This window comes from Oryzias latipes, chromosome 13 (assembly GCF_053564925.1).
Source record: "Oryzias latipes strain Hd-rR chromosome 13, Olatipes_Hd-rR_3.1".
Taxonomy (NCBI): Eukaryota; Metazoa; Chordata; class Actinopteri; order Beloniformes; family Adrianichthyidae; genus Oryzias; species Oryzias latipes.
Window position 1 is genome coordinate 17,992,380 of NC_136249.1, and position 19,946 is coordinate 18,012,325.

Genomic DNA, 19,946 nt, shown 5'->3' on the forward strand with positions numbered 1-19,946 from the left:
CTCACTCTTCATCGTGAAAAGAATGAGAGAGGGAAAGGATGTGAAAAAAAAGAGCAACAGGAGGTACAATGAGATAAGCGAGTATTGAGGAGGAGGAGACGGCACGCGGGGGGTGGGTGGTGGAGAGGCATCAGGTGGATTTGCAGTGACCCAATCTCAGGGTGTTAACCAGCCAGCAGGACAAAGCGCCGTCACACAGATGGGATTACATGCAGATGGGGCTGCCTCATCTCGGGGTGTTAACCACTCTGCTCCGCTGTATTTGGAGGGTAGTGTTTGCTGCTGTTTGTGGGTCTCTTCACGTGGAAATCATCTGTGTGAGGATGTGTGTGTTTGTGTATTCTTCTTGTTTGTGCACTCGCCTCTCCCTCCAGACAAGCAGGTGCTTCATTCAGCCTCTTTTATATGCATGTGATGACCGCTGTCATTGTGGTGCTGCAGCCATGCTGGGATTACAGGGAGGGGCCGCAATCACATAGCCGTTTACCATCACTGCTCAACCATAGGGGAGGGAAGGGTTCCACACATCTGGTTTTTAAGACCACGGAGCAACTCCGTGTACAAGCACAAGAGCCAGGCTGTCAGAGGGATTTAGAAGCATTTCTGCGAGAACGGAATCTTTCCTTCCTGACTGACCACTCCTGTCCATGTTTTCACACTTCAAAAACCAACAGTTCTGGGAAGAAGTTTTGTTGGAATGAAATACAGCTTTCATTGCAATTTAGATTTTGAAGTCGACACATCTTTTTAAACCATTGTGTAGGTATTTAATTTACCCACAAAAAAATGATGCAAAAAGATGCAAAAAACAGCAACATTTAAGGAAAGAAAAAAAATAAGTAAACCCAATTTTCACCATTTTTAAGTCTTAACTTTCAGGCTGCTTCTGGCAAAAAAACCAACACTTTTTTTAACACAGCAATGCTGTATTTTATGTTTTGAAGTTAGAAGTTGAAAGTTACACTAAAAAACTGCAGCGTTTATAGTATTTTTTTATTTTTAATTTAAAGAAATTTCGAGCAAATCAAAATTGCTATAATTGTGGTCAAATGTCTCGATTTGTATGCACCAAAACAGTTAAGAAAAAAATGTTTTTTATTATTATAATATTATAAGAGATGTATTTTGTACATGTTATTAATTTAATATAGTTCAACTACATTTATTACAACAACTATTTTTGAGTTAAGGTCTTTTACATTTTCATATGAAAAAATAGTTATTTATATAAGAAATTTTCATTATTTAAATATCATTTTTTGAGCTCTGACGCCCTGAAGTATAAACCTTGATATGAGCTTTTAAGTGAACGTCCTGCTGTTTTTGCCCCCAGAAGGAGTAAATACAGCAAAGCCAAGCAGGACTCTGATGAAGAGAAGCACTTACATCAAGGTAATTCATGGTTAACACTCCACCTACACACTCCGTGATTGAAAAACATTAGTGCTGTCAGTTACTCCGTGCAAGCACTCTAAACCACAAACCTAGCCCTTAAAATGGGAAGCAAAAGCAAACTATGTTTAACTAAATGTTTCAAACACCTCATTATCAAGTCATCACCACAGTTATTTGCATGCCACGAGGATTTCAAGCAAATGAGCTACATCTTCCATGGAGTCCGTGATATTAAAAGCAATGGAGTTAAAGAGTAAAGTGAGGTATGGAAAGAAAGAAAAGGGCTGTCAGAGACGATGAAGGGTCTGACGGCAAAAAAGAACAGAGGGAGGATTATTGCTGGAAAGCGTTGGAGTTTTAATGTTTCAACATTTCTGAGGGCTCAAGTCACAAACACCTTGTTCAAAAGCTGCAGCGACAAACAATTCAGTCCAATCTCAGCGTTTTATAAGTGACTGCCTTGCAGACAGAGGCCTGGATCAGACAATATTAATAATAATGGAACTAAACTGGAAAAGTTTAGTCAATTTAGGGTTAATCACAACGCTAGACACTGAGCTTACTGTTGTCTCTCTGAAATGATAAAAAGATCCACCAATCACAGAGACACAAGACATAAGACACAAGACCCAGTCTTCACAGCTCGCACATCAAACACACACTTCTTCCTCTTCTTTTGTATTCCCATTCTACATCCATTGTTTCTTTCATCAGGAGTGAGGATTTACGTTGATCCTTTCACCTACGAAGATCCAAATCAAGCTGTCCGCGAGTTTGCCAAGGAGATCGATGCGTCCTGCATCAAGATAGAGAAAGTCATTGGCATCGGTAAGGGATCAGGCAACTTGTAGAAACGATTTTCAGATATTTTTAATCAGATTTTGTAATTGTAGTGAAATTGTGTCTGCTAACCTACAATACAAACATATCTATTAAATCAGTGCTTGTGTTGTCTGTTTGGTAAAAAATAAGCTGCCAGTCTTTGTCAGTTTAAATGTGAATGAATCTTTATCGTCTTTGAGATGGTCACAATGACTTTGACTACGTTTCCTTACGTGTGCTCCACCATCGTTTTTCCTCTCAAAGACGTTAAAGAATGAAACATCTGGAGTCCAAATGCGTCCCTGCTGTTCCTGTGGCCACAGAAAGTCATCCAATGACAACAAAATAGAGCAAAAGAATCAATATCCATTTCCTCTACTTTTCTGCTTCAGTGGATAAAGGGAGGGCAGTAGGGATTAGAGATTCTGGGTTTCTGGGAGATTCTGCATTTTTAATGCAGTGGATTTCTTCTTAGGGGAGTTTGGCGAGGTGTGCAGTGGCCGCCTGAAGATGCCGGGCAAGAGAGAGATCTGCGTGGCCATCAAGACGCTGAAGGCGGGCTATACGGACAAGCAAAGGAGGGATTTCCTGTCTGAGGCCAGCATCATGGGCCAGTTTGATCACCCCAACATCATTCACCTGGAGGGCGTGGTCACCAAATGTACGTCTGGATCTTTTAAGCAAACAGCTTAAAAACTTTTTTAGCCATTAAACACCGGAGCTCTGTTTCCAGTGTTTACATTCAAAAAATCCAGCAGATTCTGAAGCGGAAAAAAACAGCTTTGCGTTGATAGGCAAACACTTTGTATTGCATATTTGTGCAAACCCAATATCCAAGGCTGCTTTTGTCCGTGTCAGACTCAGCTGATTGATGTTGATCGGGTAAACGATTGAGGAGTTACTACTGAGCAAAGAGTGTGTTATTTAGATGGTGGTTAAGCTAATTGTCTCACACATTAGTCATTCACACACCATTTCCTTAAAAGATGAATTCAGAAAAATAATGTATTAAAAACATTGTGAATGTAGTGAAGGCGAACAGGGGGACGAAAACCATCTTCACCTTAAACGGAATTAGCTACTGGCCAGAACAGTATGGTTGAAGGAGATTTGACATGAAGGATGCATTTACTGAAGTCTAATTTGTGCATGCTTCTTTACGTTCTATTCAGGGCGTCCCCAAGTGGGGGTTTGTCCAGATGGAGAAGGTCCAGCTTTGGTGGACAGGGGGAGGTGAAGCTAGAGGTTGAGGGGGGGTCTAATGGGTCGAGGAACGGGCCTTGTAGCATGACTCCATAGTCATTAATCATGGTGTCAGCTGTAAATGTGTTTGGGGTTAGGGAGTGATACCCTATCCCTCCTCTATCTGCTTCTGCATGGTCACAGAACACTGGCTGCCCCCCACCACCGCCACCTTAGCCTCTGGCCCTGTTTCTCTTCCCCCTTTACACCTTCCCCTGCTGTTATTTGTTAGGCTGTAGTCCACCACTGTCACCACCTCTGATGGCAGATTGCGCAGATGAATGAACAGTCCGTATGTGTCGTGACACAAAAGTTTGTCCCTATTTGTGTGAGCTACACCGTCTCTATCTCTGTTGTTCACACGGACTTCACTGATAGGCTGACACACATTCTTAGTCCTGGCAGAGCTGCAGGCAGAATTACTTATAAGCTATCACACCTCCCAACACTCCGAGTGACCCCCTACACCTCACACAGATAATACAAGAAAGAAGGAGAAATGGCAGACAGATGGACAGGAGGGAGAAGGAAAGAAACAGGAGACAAAGCTGTATCCAGGGTATGGTCCCAATGAGAGGAGGAGGAGTAGGAGAGGCATTTAGGAGCTGACAGTTGGGAGAGAATACGGGAAGTGGAAGTTAAAGGCAGAGGGACATTCAGCCGAAGAAAATGACTTATACAGCAGAGACAGAAGCTGACAACAGAGGACGTTGAGCCAAAGCACGAAGGGCATCCTATCCCAACTCCCAACAACCCAACTTCTCCTCTGGAGAGTTTGATATGAGATCTGGGCAAATGAGTCCTTCACACTTCAGTGTCAGTAGAATCTATTAAAAATCCATTATTTGAATTACAGTCTGCTCTCCATTACAGTCAAGTCAAAAGAAATGCTCAGTTTGGCTTTACTTTGCTGGCATGTCTCACAGAACCGGAGACTTATTATTAACAAAGGAACTCCAAACTGACTGCATTAAGAGACTGAAGACAGCTTGTAGCTCCATCACAGAGCACTTCCATGTTTAGTGCTTCCATATAACAGTTAAAAAAATTGACAGCATAACAGTTTTTACACTCAGATCTTTTTTTTTTACTTCAGAAGACTTTAAAAATCATGAAATATAAGTTTAATCTGAGATTTTCTGGGTGTTGCAGCCCGTCTGTGGCACTTTCGCCTCCCTCCATGGTTTTGTTGGCAGGTGATAATGGGCTTGCTGAAGCAGCCATTGCCCAGAGTTCATTGCCAAAGGCAGCAGGGCGTATTCAGTAAACAAGGAATTAGCATGCAAATGGGTTGCATGGAAGAGGGCGGAGCTGCGAAGGCGAGAGTTTAAGGTCGCAGGTCAAACTCTGCTCAGACTTGATTGCAAAGCTGTCAATCATAAGCTGCCCAGCACAGAGGTGCTCCACAAAAGGAACAAAGATGGCTGACAAAGAGGACCCCATGCTCTCCCCCAACTTTAGCTTCACTTCCTCTTTTCGGGGCATCCCCCCATCCCCTATAATTAATGGAGTGCCACTCACACAGTGGGTAAACTGAGACCTGTGGAGTGGAGGAACTTCACCCAACTCCTAGACTTTTGATTCCAGCTCTGACCAAAAATCAGGTCTTATTTGCCATGTCCTATAGCAGCTCCACTCTGCTAATTCTACAAAAACCTTTTTAACACACAGATGATGGGTGCTCCTTTTTGTTTCAGCACATATGTTATGAGCATGGCTGGTTAGACACCAGCTTGGAGTTGTTTAAAAAAACAAAAACAACCGTCTGTCCGTCTTTCTCTTTGGTCCTTCGGCTCATGGCTACTAGTCCACCTCGTACTTGGAGACAAAGACCAACAGGGACCCACCAGGGACCATCCACCCTCCCTGCTGCCTGCCCAAGCTCAGATAAAGACTCAGACACTTCCCCAGGAGAGACTGAAAGGGGATGGCAGAGAGCTGGGGTGAAAAAGGCCAGAGGGGAGGGACAATGTTCAGATGTGGGGCGGCAGACAGCGACAGGAAGGGAAAATGGGAAAAAGACAGAGAAGCTCGAGAAGAGAGAAGCAGTGACAGATGTGGTCAAATGTAACAGAGAAGGGGCCAAAGGGACAGGGAGTGGGGCGTCTTGGTGGGCGACTATCGTCAGGCTTTTTAATGTGAGGCCAGTGTCACTGATATTTGCATATACACAAGTCTGTGTGTGTTTCTGCACTCATTATAGAGATGCCTTTGAATGTGCAGGAAAGACAGGAAACGTCAGGGTAGCACAGATCTAATTAAATCATCATGGGACAGAGATGGATGGGAACTCTCCTGTGCACGCACACGCACTTCCAAACATGCACATATTCCCTGAGGATCCCGCCTGCTGTGTCAGGGCGTAACGTGCATCATTTACCTTCATAATCATCTGCCTTTCGTTTTCTCTCCTCTCTCTCTGTAGGTAAGCCTGTGATGATTATCACAGAGTACATGGAAAATGGATCACTGGATGCTTTTTTGAGGGTCAGTCATGCGTTTCTGTCTCTGTACACGTGCCTGTTTGGGCATACTAAGATCTTATCTTTGCAATGTCAACAGATATCACAGTTGTTAGTTTATCTTGATCTAACTTGATCAGTTCCTTGGTTTTACTGACAGGCAGTTTGTCACTGCTTTTTCTTAGATTTAGTACAGATTCACTGAATCCAGAGTTTACAGAAACTCATCTAAACAGAGAATCGATAAAATTGGTTAAAACAACTATAAAAAAACAAACAAGTGTGTGGACCAACACGATGCTATTTCTCTTAGTGTTTGTGAAAATGTAAATTTAGCCCATTGACTGTATGTGAGAACTGGATTGAGTGAATGTGAAATCCCCCTTAGAAAATTGTTTGCTTCCAACACCAAATAAAGTAAATTCTATCACCATTTTTTCGCAATACGGACACTGCCATGTTGAAACCATACGACAGTAGTATTGTGAGATTGGTCTGGATCGCTCTCAGTCAACATTTCTATGGCAACCACTTTCACCAATCAGGAGGCCACACCCCTACCACTTGAAACCGGATTACACGAAATCAATCAAACGTTTTGAATGTTGGATGTGAAGGCCAGCAGGCTCCACCTACGTTTATTGAGGCATCTGATTTGGTCCATTCATAACTTGAAAAACTTAAACAATAACAAACAAACAAAATCATGAAAAAGAAACGTGAAGATGTTTAAAAAAGGTATCTGAGCAAGAATAGTTATTCTAAAGATATAATGACTGAGTAATAGCTGATTATTTCCTTACAGAAGTCTGGAGTTTTGGCTTCTTGGGCAAAACCTTCTGTGGGCACTTCCTGTTTGGAAGACCATTCCAGTCTAATTCCCATATACAGTCAAAGATTTAGCAACAACTGAAATCGGCGTGCCAAAGTCTCACGGTTCCGCTCCAATCTGATGCATTCAGTTGCTGACTAATAGATCCATTAACATTTTCATTTTCCTCGTATGAGTTGGCATCTGGCTCAGAAATGTACAGCTAATATTACTGACATTACTCGCCGTTTTTGTTGCATCGCTAATGTTAGGTTGGGATTGTGAGGGGCTGTAAACTAGTGAGACAAAGTGTAAACAAAGGGATGATGGGAGGGGAATTTCTGATGAAGTTCACTGATGAAGTGCTGAGGAAGTGCTGCGCTGCAGAAATTAAGTCTCAATAAAACAACATAGGCTTTTTGGTTTGGTCCAAAAACAGCATAAGACCACTGGGAAGGATTTCACAACAGATAAAAATGTAGTTAGAGTGAGACTTTATTTGCATGTGTGTTTAGTGCGTTCACAAACACAGAGAAACGTTGTGAAATTGTAAGTAATAAAGAACAGGGATCTGGATACTTGGGCTTCGGTGGGATTAGATTTGCTTCATCTGTGACATCATAGCGGTCGGGAAATCTAACCACCGCGCTAACTGACGTATTTAGAGATTTAGGCAGGTCCAAACGAAGAGATATGATTGTAAAATCTCAAATATTTTGACTTCTAATCTACTTGAATACACTGAGTTGTCAGCTGGCCAAATATAATTGGAATGTGATGTATGTGCACCATGTTTTTAAAACATGAATTGTCTTTCTTTATAAACTCATGGCTTCCAGTGCTAAAAAGGCAACATAATCCACTAATATTTGCATGTTTCTGGCACACACAACCCTTTATTTAGTTTGTATGTAAAAATGGTCTTCTTTCCACAGAAGAATGATGGTCGTTTCACAGTCATCCAGCTGGTTGGCATCCTGCGTGGCATTGCCTCAGGCATGAAGTATCTGTCAGACATGAGCTACGTTCACCGCGACCTGGCTGCTCGCAATATTTTAGTCAACAGCAATCTTGTGTGCAAGGTTTCTGACTTTGGCATGTCCCGAGTGCTGGAAGACGACCCGGAGGCTGCTTACACCACCAGAGTGAGTGCTCAGCCTGCTGCGATAATGTGTGCCAAGCAGCAACAGTCTGCCTGTCACCTTATCTGTCAGTTTTCATTAATCAGCTCAACTTTCAATTACAGGGAGGCAAGATCCCCATTCGATGGACAGCCCCAGAGGCCATCGCTTACAGGAAGTTCACCTCCGCAAGTGATGTGTGGAGCTACGGCATTGTCATGTGGGAGGTGATGTCATATGGCGAGCGCCCATACTGGGACATGAGCAACCAAGACGTAAGTCTGGTGAAATCTAATAAGAAGCTGATAATAATAAAGTAGCAGACAGCTTGAATTAGAAGGAAATATGTGTACTGTCAGATTATTTAAAAAAAAGCTTCATCATTTTAACTTAGTTACATATTTAAATTCAGTCAAGTGGGAAGAAACCCCTCCTGTGTGCTTCAAATTTACATAAAAACAAATCATCAAAGATGTGTGTTGAAAGATTTTGGGGTTAATTTAATGTAACCTAATTAACTTTATCTTAAGTGAATCAGTTTGTACCAGAGTTTCATAGAGTTCCTCGATCTCTCAGGTGATTAAGGCCATTGATGAGGGCTATCGGCTGCCTCCGCCCATGGATTGCCCGGTCGCCCTACACCAGCTCATGCTGGACTGCTGGCAGCGAGAGAGGGCAGATCGGCCAAAGTTTGGACAGATTGTCAACATGTTGGACAAGCTGATCCGCAACCCCAGCACCCTGAAGAGGACCGGGGGAGAGGCCACTGTCAGGTGAGATGTTCAGTCCAAAGGAGGAAGATTTATTTATCTGTCTGTCTGTCTGTCTGTCTGTCTGTCTGTCTGTCTGTCTGTCTGTCTGTCTGTCTGTCTGTCTGTCTGTCTGTCTGTCTGTCTGTCTGTCTCCATCCATTCATCCATAATCCATAATTAAATGGTTCCGATCTTTAAGAACAGTACCACTCTGGATGTGACAAACTATTGTCTCATTTTGATTACAACTAATTTGTACCACAAATGGGGAGAATTTTTCAATTTAGAGAAGGCTTACATTACATAGGCATATTACTTTTTCAAAAACCTAACGTGCTAAATATTGCAAAAACATTTTTTTTACTTGACTTTATTGCATACTTGGCCAAAAATAATACAAAAACCCCTTTAATGGCCACATTGCTGTTTGCTAAAGTTCACCGAAGCAACCTTTAAATATGTTAATTAATCACATCCACACTCACAAAGTGCACCAGGATGTATTATGTACTTAGCATTCGACACCAACACACTGCATTCTATTCTCCCTATTTACATTCACCATTAAACATTATCCACCAGCGGCATGCGGCTCTTTTCCACTCTAATACCCTCCCTAATGGATTTCTGCAAACTAGCTTTAATGGTGGAGTAGACTCAGGAAAACGGCCGCTATGGCGTGGAGCAGAGCAGAGTTACGATGTAATGCCCAGTTAAAAACAAACACGACCTTACATCTCCAGCACATTACTCTCCAGCAGCTCAACGTGTGAAGAATGACCTGCAGACTTTACACACTCAAAGCGGAGCAGTGGGAGCCTGTTTCAGTTTAACAAGTGTGCACGAGAGCATGTCGCACCAGACAGAGAAAGGAGTCCTTGTGGAGTAATTAGCAGAGCTGGTTCCTGTAAATGCTGCTTTTACAGAAGGGAAAATACTCTCCAGCTGAAGAGCAAAAATACATTTGTAACCTTTTCCATGTAACTAATGGCGATGACTGACTGAGGAGTCTGAAATCTGTCCTCAAATTTTCACATTTTATTCGAGAAAATGTAATAGATAATACATGGAGATACTGATGGTTCACAGGATCCCCAGATTCTATGAGAACAGGAGCTGTTGGTGACTGTGTGGTGAGTTTTACAGCATGAATGAGTCTCTCAGCAGGTCCACAGCCTGACCGGTGAGACACACCTGTTTCGTTTGGTAAAAACAGGAACAGAAACATGGATGAACCTGAAAAACATGCCGATTCCATCAAAGAGGAAACTTTAGAGGGAAATGAAGCATGGTGGAAGCTGGCTCTGGAGCTGTTGAAATGCTGCAGTTGAGTTGAGAAGAACATTCCTGTCACACCGCTGTTAACTTAGTTCTTCTCTAGGATTAGACATTTTCCAGACCACATAGAATCATGTTGCTCTGATGAAAAAACCCTTTAACAGACGGGAAGTTTAACTGTCAGTTCGCAAGTTTCTGCACACATCATTGGTCTGGTTCATGAGCCAAGCTAAGAAGCATCAGATCCTTAGTATGAAAGACAAAAGTGGAGATTATTTTTAAAGAGCACAACGTAAACATGGATGAATCTTTTGTTCTTGAATCAGGCCCAGCACCACAACTCTGTTGGAGCCAGGGAGCCCTGAAGTGTCCTCAGCTGTGAACACGGTGGAAGACTGGCTGCAGGCCATCGGCATGGAGAGATACAATGATAACTTCACTGCAGCAGGATACACAAGTCCAGAAGCTGTAGTCCACATGACGCAAGAGTGAGTAGAAATGCCTGATAAAGGGAGGAGAATAAAAGCCAAGCAAATGATGTGTGTTGCCAAGGAAATAGAAGGCTTAATCAAGACTATACGGATCCCACCTATCGTTGGTTCTGTTAATTGCATATAAATTAAACCATTAAATGAATTAAGTTAATGAATACAGCAGTAGATGTTAAAAATATCATCCAAAACTATTAGTTGGGCGGAGTAATGGTAAAAAAATAAATAAACGCTTGGTGAATTCATTTAGTCTATAAATATTACCTTTAATAACATTTTTAATTCCATGGAAAATTATTTTGACAAATAAAATAAAAATAAAAGTTCCTTTCTATAGGAAGAGGTTTTAGGTAGAGCATCTCTATCTCTAACGTAAAGAAAGTCAAATCTTTTTAGGTAAGATTTTACTGGACATCACAAAATTCAGTGAACAGTAAGACTTAGGTCTGCAGGAGAAACCCCCCATAAGCATTCGTTATTGTTATTTCAATGAGGAGTGGTCTCAGGCATGTGAGTAGAGATTTATTTATTTTACAGCAAAACGTGCAAGAAACCAGTCGATGGCAGTTATGATCTGGGGCAATGCTTTGCGATGAACTCAGAGTATAGGTGAATAAACTCCAAAGTCCATACTCTGATGGTGGTTAGAGGTCAGACTATTCCAAAGCATCACTGCAGGAGGAGAACAGGGTGGAGGATGCCCTGTAAACTGTCAGAAATGCAGGAGACAATCATCCATTTTTCCAAAGGCAAAGGCATGATTGTGATTGTGAGCCATTAGCAGCCATAAGTCACTGTTTTAGTCAAAGTAACTTTCTGGCTTTCCCTTTCAAGTTTATGTTGAGCTTGTTTTGTGAGTTTTGAAATTCCTTATTTTGTAGATCTTGTGAACGTTTATATTCAAGTTTTTTTTTTCTTTGTTATTATCTTTCAGGGACATGACCCGCATAGGCATCTCTTCAGCAGCACATCAGAACAAGATCTTGACCAGCGTCCAAGGAATGCTCTCTCAAATGCAACAAATGCAAGGCAGAATGGTTCCTGTCTGAGAGAACCAAAAAAAGACAAAAGAAGCGAACGGACCTTGTTTCTTCTAAGAAAATGAATAATTAACAAAAAAGAATTAAAAAAAAAAAACAGACAAAAATTAGTTTACCTCATCCATGCACTTTAATTTGGATCTTAAAAATAGAAGATGCCGATGAAGAAAAAACTGAAGCGGCACCTTTTTTTTAAATAAATCTGACCTTTCCCCTGCCCTTTGTGTTGTCCTCGGCAATGGGACACTTCTGTCTACAGCATTTATGGATGGACGGAGATACGGCTGGAAAAGTGCTTCCGAAAGGCCAATCTGGAGTGCCTTTAATGGTCCGGAAGGAAAAGTGAGAAGGATCACACCTTTCTTCCCTCCTCTGAACAAAATGTTTTGGAACTTTACTTCTGGAATATCCCAAAAAGCAGATTTTTTTTTTTAACTTTATTTACTGTGGTTTTTTGCTGTATATGAACTGTTTCTGCTGGACTCTCTGCAGCAAACATAGTTTATCTGCTCCGCTGGATTTGTGTGACACCTCCTCTCAGATGCAGATGATGGGTCCTAACATCACACGAACAGGGGGAAACTCCAGAGAGGGGGAGAGTTGCATTCTGGGGGAAGAAATTGGTGCACGGAAGGCTGTTTTTCAGTTTTTCACTCAGCGCGTATTCTCTGTTTTCAGCTTGTTGTTCTCCAAAAACAGCAGATTTGTTGCCCTCAGGACATTACAGAGAATGTCTTTGATCTTCCAGAGGAGCCTTCCCACTCCCCTGTCTTCCCAAAAAATGCCCTCCTGAACCTTCAATAAAATACAACTGGATTCTTCCATTGATCTCCCATCGTAACCAAAACTCTCACTACTCCTGCTGGACTTAAACTTCATCTCAGGCGGATGGACTCATTTGTCAGGACCTGTTACCTGTCAAGAGCAACTGAAGGATCTTTTCTTGTCTTTGCTACATTAATTTGCTCAACATGGACTTGGATTTTAACTATGAGCCTTCAAGAAAATAACAGAAGAATTTTCCATCAAGGTGAGGATCGACATAGTTTTATCTGAACTCCTGGTTTTCCTGGAATTAGGATGAGAGGCCATGATAAAAATGCAAAGGCGTTTTTTTTCCAATCCAATTTGTCTAAAAATCTGCAGATTTAACTCTAATTATGTTTACAATAATGCAAGTTATTAGCTTCTCATCTGAACTGTTTCAAAAAGAAAATTGATAACTCACCTGAAGGAGGGAGAAAATCTGTCACATTTAGAAAGTCCTGGGAAATTAAGAGTTTTTTCAGGTTAAGTAAAAAAAACTAGACCTTTAGACTGAAAGACACACAGACAAATACATTTGTTAAAGTGTTTGCAAAATTAATTTAAAGAGAAGGGATAATTAAATATTTGAACATTGAAATTTGCTTTGATTTTTGTCCTATGTGTAAAAGTCAACAGAAAATCTGGAGTTTATTCATGACAGCAGTCTGCTCCTGGATTTAATATGGACAGAATGTGTCTGTGTATTAGGAGCTGTGTAGAATAAGCAGGTTGCAGCATCTCCGTGTTCAGATCACGTCAGCTGCAGCTGGTCGGTCATTCTGGAAGCTTTAGGCAGATTAACCAGCAGAATGAATTTGTATGTGACCCCGCTCGGCCAAACAGAGGAGCTACCAGAATAAAAAGTAGCTGCTTGATTCATTTTGGCCAAATATCTACATCTTCACAGCGTCTCCTTTTCTGGACAACTCTTGGCTACACTTTACCATGTTAAAGATGGTAATTTATGCACATTATTAACACAGCCTGACAGGACAGTAAAACATAGATGTACAAATAGAACCTTAGCTGAGCTGCACATGCAGGTATGGAACAGCAGAATTAATTCTGATGAATCCTTTAATTCAACAGTCGTGGACTAAAAGACCAGAATTTTCCAGAATTTATACACAACTAGTACTCGTTGAAATATGAATCTTGGACATTGTGGGAAAAAGTGTTTTTTTTTAGGAATTTGTCTTGTGCAGCTCTAACCAGGGTAGCAAAGGCTGAGGGGGAAGCGCTCAGCTAGTGAGGGCAGGGATGCTGGTAATGTGCTCTCCTGCTAGCTTACAGCCCTTCACACCTAACATTAGCAGTGCAACAAAAATGGCGAGCGATATTGGAGCTAATCAGCCGTACAGTTTTAAGCCAGATTTCAGCACAGACGAGGAAAACAAAGACGTACATGGATCTAGTCATCTACAAGTGAATGTATCAGAATGGAGCAGAGCAGAGAGCTTGTGGTCTGCTGTAGTAACCTTTCCGTCACACTTAGAAGCTTTTACAAACAATATTTTTTTGTCTGCTGCTGATTCACAACAATTTGAATAGAGAAATACTCCGATTTACATCCTCCATTTTCAGAAAAATGCCACACAAACATGTTAAAAACACCAAAAACATCATTTTCATTGGAGTGGGTCTTTAATATTTTTATTACACTTTCAGAATATTGAGTTTGTGATGCCACCAAATGAAGCTACAGATAAATATTATTCTAGTCAGACTCTCTGGTGCAAATTTTGTCTCCAGTTCCTAAACTGGAAGAGCTGAAATTTTAGTACAAAAAAATATAAATTATTAAATTCCTGTATGTCGATTCATTTCAGAGTGACGACAAACCTGATGGCTGAATTTTAACCTGCTTTATGTAGGGAGAAGCCTATAATGAATCAACAAGTTAGTTTAGTTCATACGGTGCTTATTGAAAACATTAAATGCCCTCTTGGGTGGAAACCTATAGATCAAGAACATGTTTTATGTCTTACAGTCGTCACATGGTGCACAAGTGTTTATACAAAACACTTTTGTCCCTAAATTCACATTTCCTCTACAAATCTGTAGTTTCTGGTTTCTTTGGCTTCAGTTTTGTCCAGTCGATGATCTGAAAGTTTCTTTCAGCTCAGGCTACAGAGCTACACTCTTGGCCTAAACTGAACACCACGCAGAAAGAAATTACATCCAAAAACAACATTACTGACCCCCCCTCCGCCTTCTCCCTGTTTTTGCCCCCACAGCTGCTGTCATCGATCATACGCAGGATCTCAGCCTCGCTTGCCTTCTCCAAATTTCTTCCTCTATGTTGTTCTTCTCCTGCCCCCCGTTCTCATCTTGGAGGGCCTCCTACAACAACAACATGACACCCCCCCCCCCCCCCCCCCCCCAAAAAAAAGCGCCTGGGACGTCCGGCGTCACAGCACAGCCTCTGACAGCCCTGCCAACCAGCATCGAAACTAGACTGATGGAGGAGTTTCAGGAAGAGAAGAAGAATGTAACATCAATGAAAGTCTTTTACTTAGAAAAGTTTCATTTTTTTGTGGATTTTTTCTTTATTCTTCTGTTTGCATGTTGACTTGACTTGTGTGAATGAGGTGTTTGTGTGTGTAGCGCTGAGTGATGAAATCCTGTTGTGTGTGTCTTCATGCCACTGTGCAGGAGGAGACGATAACAGATGTATAGTTTTTGATATGAAAAAGAAGAAGAAGCTGGGACTTTTACTGTCGTCTTAAAACAAACTTAAAAAAGAAGGAGAATTTAAGACTTGACGCTCACTTTGTGCAAACTTAGCAACAGCTTTTATCAAACATCTTTCTGGATTGGAACCCATTTCTGCTTCAGCAGAAATAGTTGCTTGCAAATGAACAGCTATCTGTGGCTGAAGTTTCCTGAACAGAAGCAGAGTTTGGACCCTCCGAGCTCAGTTCAGGTGGAGGAGGAGTGATCCTGGAAAAAGACAGACCAGCACACAGCAAAGGATCAGAAGAGTCTGCGGAAAACGGAATTGAAAAAGAGACAGTGTTGATTTTGTTCTTCCACAGCACATCATACAGCTACAGGGTTTACCCAATGGGACTATTTTCTCTGTTTCTTTCACTCTTGAAGCTCTACTCATGCGAATGTTTTTGATCTCATTGGATACAGAAACACCTCCGTCCTTAATACAACTCCGCAGCTCGCTCCTGTTGTCGGCCATGCCTTGTTTTCCGGGGATTTATTTTTTGAAAAAGGACCTGTTTGGATATATGCAAGATGTGTTGGGAAGGAGAAGGAAACTAGAATGTACTGTAAAATACTTTTTTCCTTTAAATAAATGTTCAATAAGTTGAAAAAAATTAAATGGAAAAAAAAAAGTAACAAAACGCAAGAGTTAATATTTGTCTTTGTATGCCTTTTGATGCCATATGATCCAGCCACGTAGATCTAACATTCTCGTTTTGTATTTCCTTTTGACATGATCATGCTTTTGTTTTCTTGTTTTTGTTTTGGTCAAGGAGCTCTAGGTACATGTAACTTATGTCATTTATTTATGTCCTTTTATATCTAGTTTGTAAAATAATAGCCTAAAGTGAAAAAAATAAAGGGGTGCCAAAGGTGCATTCTTATCAAAGTAGAAAGTACGATGACTTTTGTGGATCTTCTTTATGCTCACACATTCTTTATTCCTGCAGAGAGGAGCTGCCTGACCGAATGATTCGACCGAAAGGTTCAGCGCACTGTCTAGTGGGTCTATATGACCCAACTCCCAATGTTAAAGTGCCTAGGATAGCACAAGGGTTACATAAGTTAAAGTTAAGCAGACCTGACAAAAATCAGTTTGTGGTGATGACCTGATGGTTCCGCTGTACATGCTCAGCTGATAACACAACTCTGGCTTTGAAGACTTGGCCCACGACTCTTCTCAGGCCTTTAGGCAGCAGGTAGCACAACTTACAATGTGTGTGTGTGTGTATTTAATCAGAAAAACATTTGCTTCCTGCTACCACTTCCAGCTGCGATAAACCCGCTGATTGTCCCGGGCCTTTGATAAGGGCTTGGGGAAGGACTGATGGGGGGGGCGTTATATTTTTCTTGGAACATTGGCAGCCAAATGATGTTCTACATTCAAGCCTTGGAAAGTGCGCCCCCTTTGGTGACTGTCAGCAACTGTTTACAGGCTAAAAGATCAGCATCGCTGCATTTGTCATCTTACCGGCTTTTCATTATGACTACTCAGTATTAGTTCTGTCTAGAAACTAGAGAAAACTCCAACATTAGCATATCTGCCAAATCCAGATTTAATAGTTGATTCAATTTCTATCAGTTATTTATTTTTTATTTTACTCTAAAACCATTTTTTTAATTTGATAAAAACAATTTTCATCTTTAATTCAAAATAATGAATCTTCCAGATTAATTCATCTTTAAATGTCATATATGGAAAATGCTCATTTTGATTGATATAGTATTCAATTTTGGCTGTCGTATTCTACGTGGAGTGTCAGTCCCCTGAGGGTGCAGAATGTAACACACTAAGCAAAGTAATTTTTTAATGTGTGGCTAATGTCTTGTATGAACGTCCCAAAAGACGTTTTTATAAGGGCTTCTTGCTGTCCAAATGTGACTTTGAAGAGATTTATTCTACGTAAAATTTGAACTTATTTTAGATGTCATTTTTATACTGCGCTGCACAGGTCATTTTATAGGCTCCCTAATGCTCCAGTTCATTTTCTATAGTTTCATTTGTCTCATTACTAACTAAATGGAAATGTTATAAGAAAATAAAATAATCAGCAAAGGGAAAGTGTTAACTAAAAGCAAAGTTCAAATAATTTGATGTTCCCATGCTGTCTAATTAAAATGCCAATCTGACGTTCAAATGTTGAACTGGAATTGATGTAAAAATAAGGTCATCATTAGACGTTTAAACAGTGGACTTGGTATACATCTAGAATTTTTTTTTTGACAGACAAAAGCAATGTAGACTGGATCTTCATGTCCATATTATGTCTAATATTTATTGGGTTAACGTCAATAGAAAGACTTCATAGAACAACACTATCCTAAACACAAAAACCAACTCAACAGGTCCTTATTATGAAGTCTCCTCTTCTTCATAAAATCCTGCTTATCATTTTTTCTTTTTTTTGTGTCTTGGATGATGCAGTGGCCAAGGTGAAAACAAGAGGGTGTGTTGCTTAATGAACCAGATGGATAAAAAAACTGGAAGCATGAGAAGAGCGGGAGCAGACATGGAGAGCCTGAGAGTGCAGAGAGAAGGTCTTCTGCTCAATCTGGCAAAAACAAAACAGCTGAAATTTTAGCATGGGACTTCAGTTCAGCTGGAGAGATGCCCTTCTACAAATTCTGCAACACAACCTCTGTCAGAAAAAAACATTTTAATCTTACTTTTTTAGCAGAACTCAGAGAAGTCTCCAGGTACTCTGACATCAGATCCTTTTTATGAACTGAAATGCAAAGCAGATGTTCAGTTTAATGCTGAATAAATCCTTGCTTCTGATACAGAGATGTCACTGTATCCTTTGATTTATGCTATACTAAAGACCAGACTTTGGCCAAAACCTTTTCTTTTTCTTGAAGAATATGAACTGGGGCGGTCATGGTGCAGAGATTGAGCGATTAACCTTTGACTGCGGGTCTCAGATTCGGTTCCTGCCTTGGAACCGAATCATGTGTCGAAGAAGTGTCCTTGGGCAAGACATTGAACTTCATGCTGTTCCTGATGGTTTTAGGTTGGCGCCAGTTTTAAGCAGTAAAGCTGCCATCAGTGTGTGAATGTGTGTGTGAATGGGACTGTGAATGTAAAGCGTCTTGGGCCTTAATGCAAGGCAGTAAATTGCTGTAAACCACCACAGAAAAAATATGCTGTCCAGCCACATTTTTTTAATTCACCAAAAACTATAATTCCCAGAGCCCCACCCCTTCACATTTGGTATCACTGAAAATCCCTAAATGTCCTCTGTAGATACCAAATTGAGTTCATTCAGTAGGATGCACCGGTTGCGAGATATTTAGAAATCCTCTCTACAGAAGAAACACATGCAACTCTGATTGTCAGGAGGATAAAGGTATACACCATTTGTCATTTTGCACTAATATCATGGCAAGCACATCACGTGAGTTACTTGAATGTAAAACAGAATGATTAAAGACTGACATCCAAGGCTTACAACATGGTTTATTTGAACAGGATCATCTGAAACCCAACCACAGCTGTTGTATCTCAAGCCTGCTTGAAAGAAGTACCCCCCACACACGAAGGCCTATAGCTTTACAAAGGCGGTTTAAATGGTCACCGAGTCAAGAGATAACAATCCTCAAGCCTTCCACTTCAGACACACGCAGACACACACACAGACCCAATGCCAGGAGCTTCAGTGCTGCAGTAAACCAATTTAATTAAGAAACCTGAAGGTGAAGCGTTTGCCTTTAAAACAGGCTTAACTCCTGCTGCTCCTCACTGTTGCTGCAGAGCTTTTCTCCAGCTTGCTCACCTTCATCATTCAATTTCCTGCTTTTAGATAATACCTCTCTTAATCTTTAAGATCCTCACAGTTGGACACGAGTCCTCCCATAAGTCCTTATTCTGTCTATTGTGTTGTGATTATGGAGAGCCTCCTGAGTTATAGTCCGTAATCTTAAACTCTTCAGTGTTTATCTCCAGATGAGATTCTTCAATGTCCTCAAAGATCAGAAAGCATTTTTATTTTGTGCAGCACCCAGAGAAGACTCTAACAAAGAGTGAACATTTCAAAACTAGTAGTCGGAAACAAGAACAAACATCTAAGCTGAGGTTCTGAAACGTCTGAGCGCATCGATCTGAAAGCTTCTAACACAGAGACGACCTTGTGTACAGACTGCATGGTACCTCTGAGGGCTTTTTGATGGACAAGGAGCCTGAAGAAAGAGCCGTTTGGAAGGAAACGCTGGCAGAATGACAGAGTGCGTCTCAATTTAGCTGGTTCAAAACATCTTAGTTCACAGCGTCAGACGAGGTCTTGGTTCAACTGAGAGGCAAATGTCCAACTAGAGAAGACTCACATTTTCTCAATTTAGTCCTGCCTGAAGGCAACCTGTGCTGATGTTCCAGAGAGAAACAAAGGAGGAAGCAGAGCTCTGACTCAGCCCAGCAAAGTTTAGAAAGCAATGGAGGCAGGGAGATGGGAAGAGACCGATGAAGCAGCTCCCATGCAAAGTTCCACAAGAAGATAGAAATTTAACAAGCAACTGCCAACAAACAACAATCAATCTCTTAAAATTGCTCAGAGCAAACACAAACAAAAATATAAGTAAGAGCCTTCAAAGACAGCTGGAATACATCAGCTGTCTATAAATCAAGTTTTAGCTATGAAAACATGAAATAAAAAACAAAAATCTAAAATTTTTGCTTGTTATAAAATTGTTATTAATTCCTTTAAACATTCTTTAGAAGTTCAATATAGAACAGCTTTATTTCTGACCTTTAGCTGTGCTGCAACATCAAGTTTGTTTTTTAATTCATTCATAACATGTTCAGTAAGAGAATCCCCATCAGATTTAAGCAATTCCTTTATCTTTGATACATACATGATCTTGAACTACGACTTAACAGCAACTTCCCTGTGTCATAGAACAAGATTTACTGTGTGTGATTTGAGTTTGTCAAAACACTCAGCTTGACAAGTTTTTTACAATTGTAAATTAAAGTATTGTACTCATTGACCTTTTTTTTGAAGATGACAAAATGTA

At 40.8% G+C, this 19,946-nt stretch overlaps 1 protein-coding gene across 2 annotated transcripts in view; it reads left to right on the forward strand.

Moving 5' to 3' along the window:
• epha4l (eph receptor A4, like) overlaps positions 1-15,838 on the forward strand; it is a 57,593-nt gene extending 41,755 nt beyond the window's left edge. Inside the window, exons 9-18 of one of the 2 annotated variants that reach the window (XM_011482648.4) lie at positions 1,334-1,392; positions 2,110-2,223; positions 2,693-2,878; positions 5,885-5,946; positions 7,668-7,877; positions 7,979-8,128; positions 8,430-8,626; positions 10,210-10,371; positions 11,309-12,444; positions 14,459-15,838. In XM_011482648.4, coding sequence (XP_011480950.1) covers positions 1,334-1,392; positions 2,110-2,223; positions 2,693-2,878; positions 5,885-5,946; positions 7,668-7,877; positions 7,979-8,128; positions 8,430-8,626; positions 10,210-10,371; positions 11,309-11,423 — 1,255 coding nt within the window. In that variant the 3' untranslated portion in view covers positions 11,424-12,444; positions 14,459-15,838. The remainder of the gene's footprint in view (positions 1-1,333; positions 1,393-2,109; positions 2,224-2,692; positions 2,879-5,884; positions 5,947-7,667; positions 7,878-7,978; positions 8,129-8,429; positions 8,627-10,209; positions 10,372-11,308; positions 12,445-14,458) is intronic. The other variant, XM_020708322.3, reaches the window with a different exon arrangement.
• Positions 15,839-19,946: the final 4,108 nt, after the last annotated feature.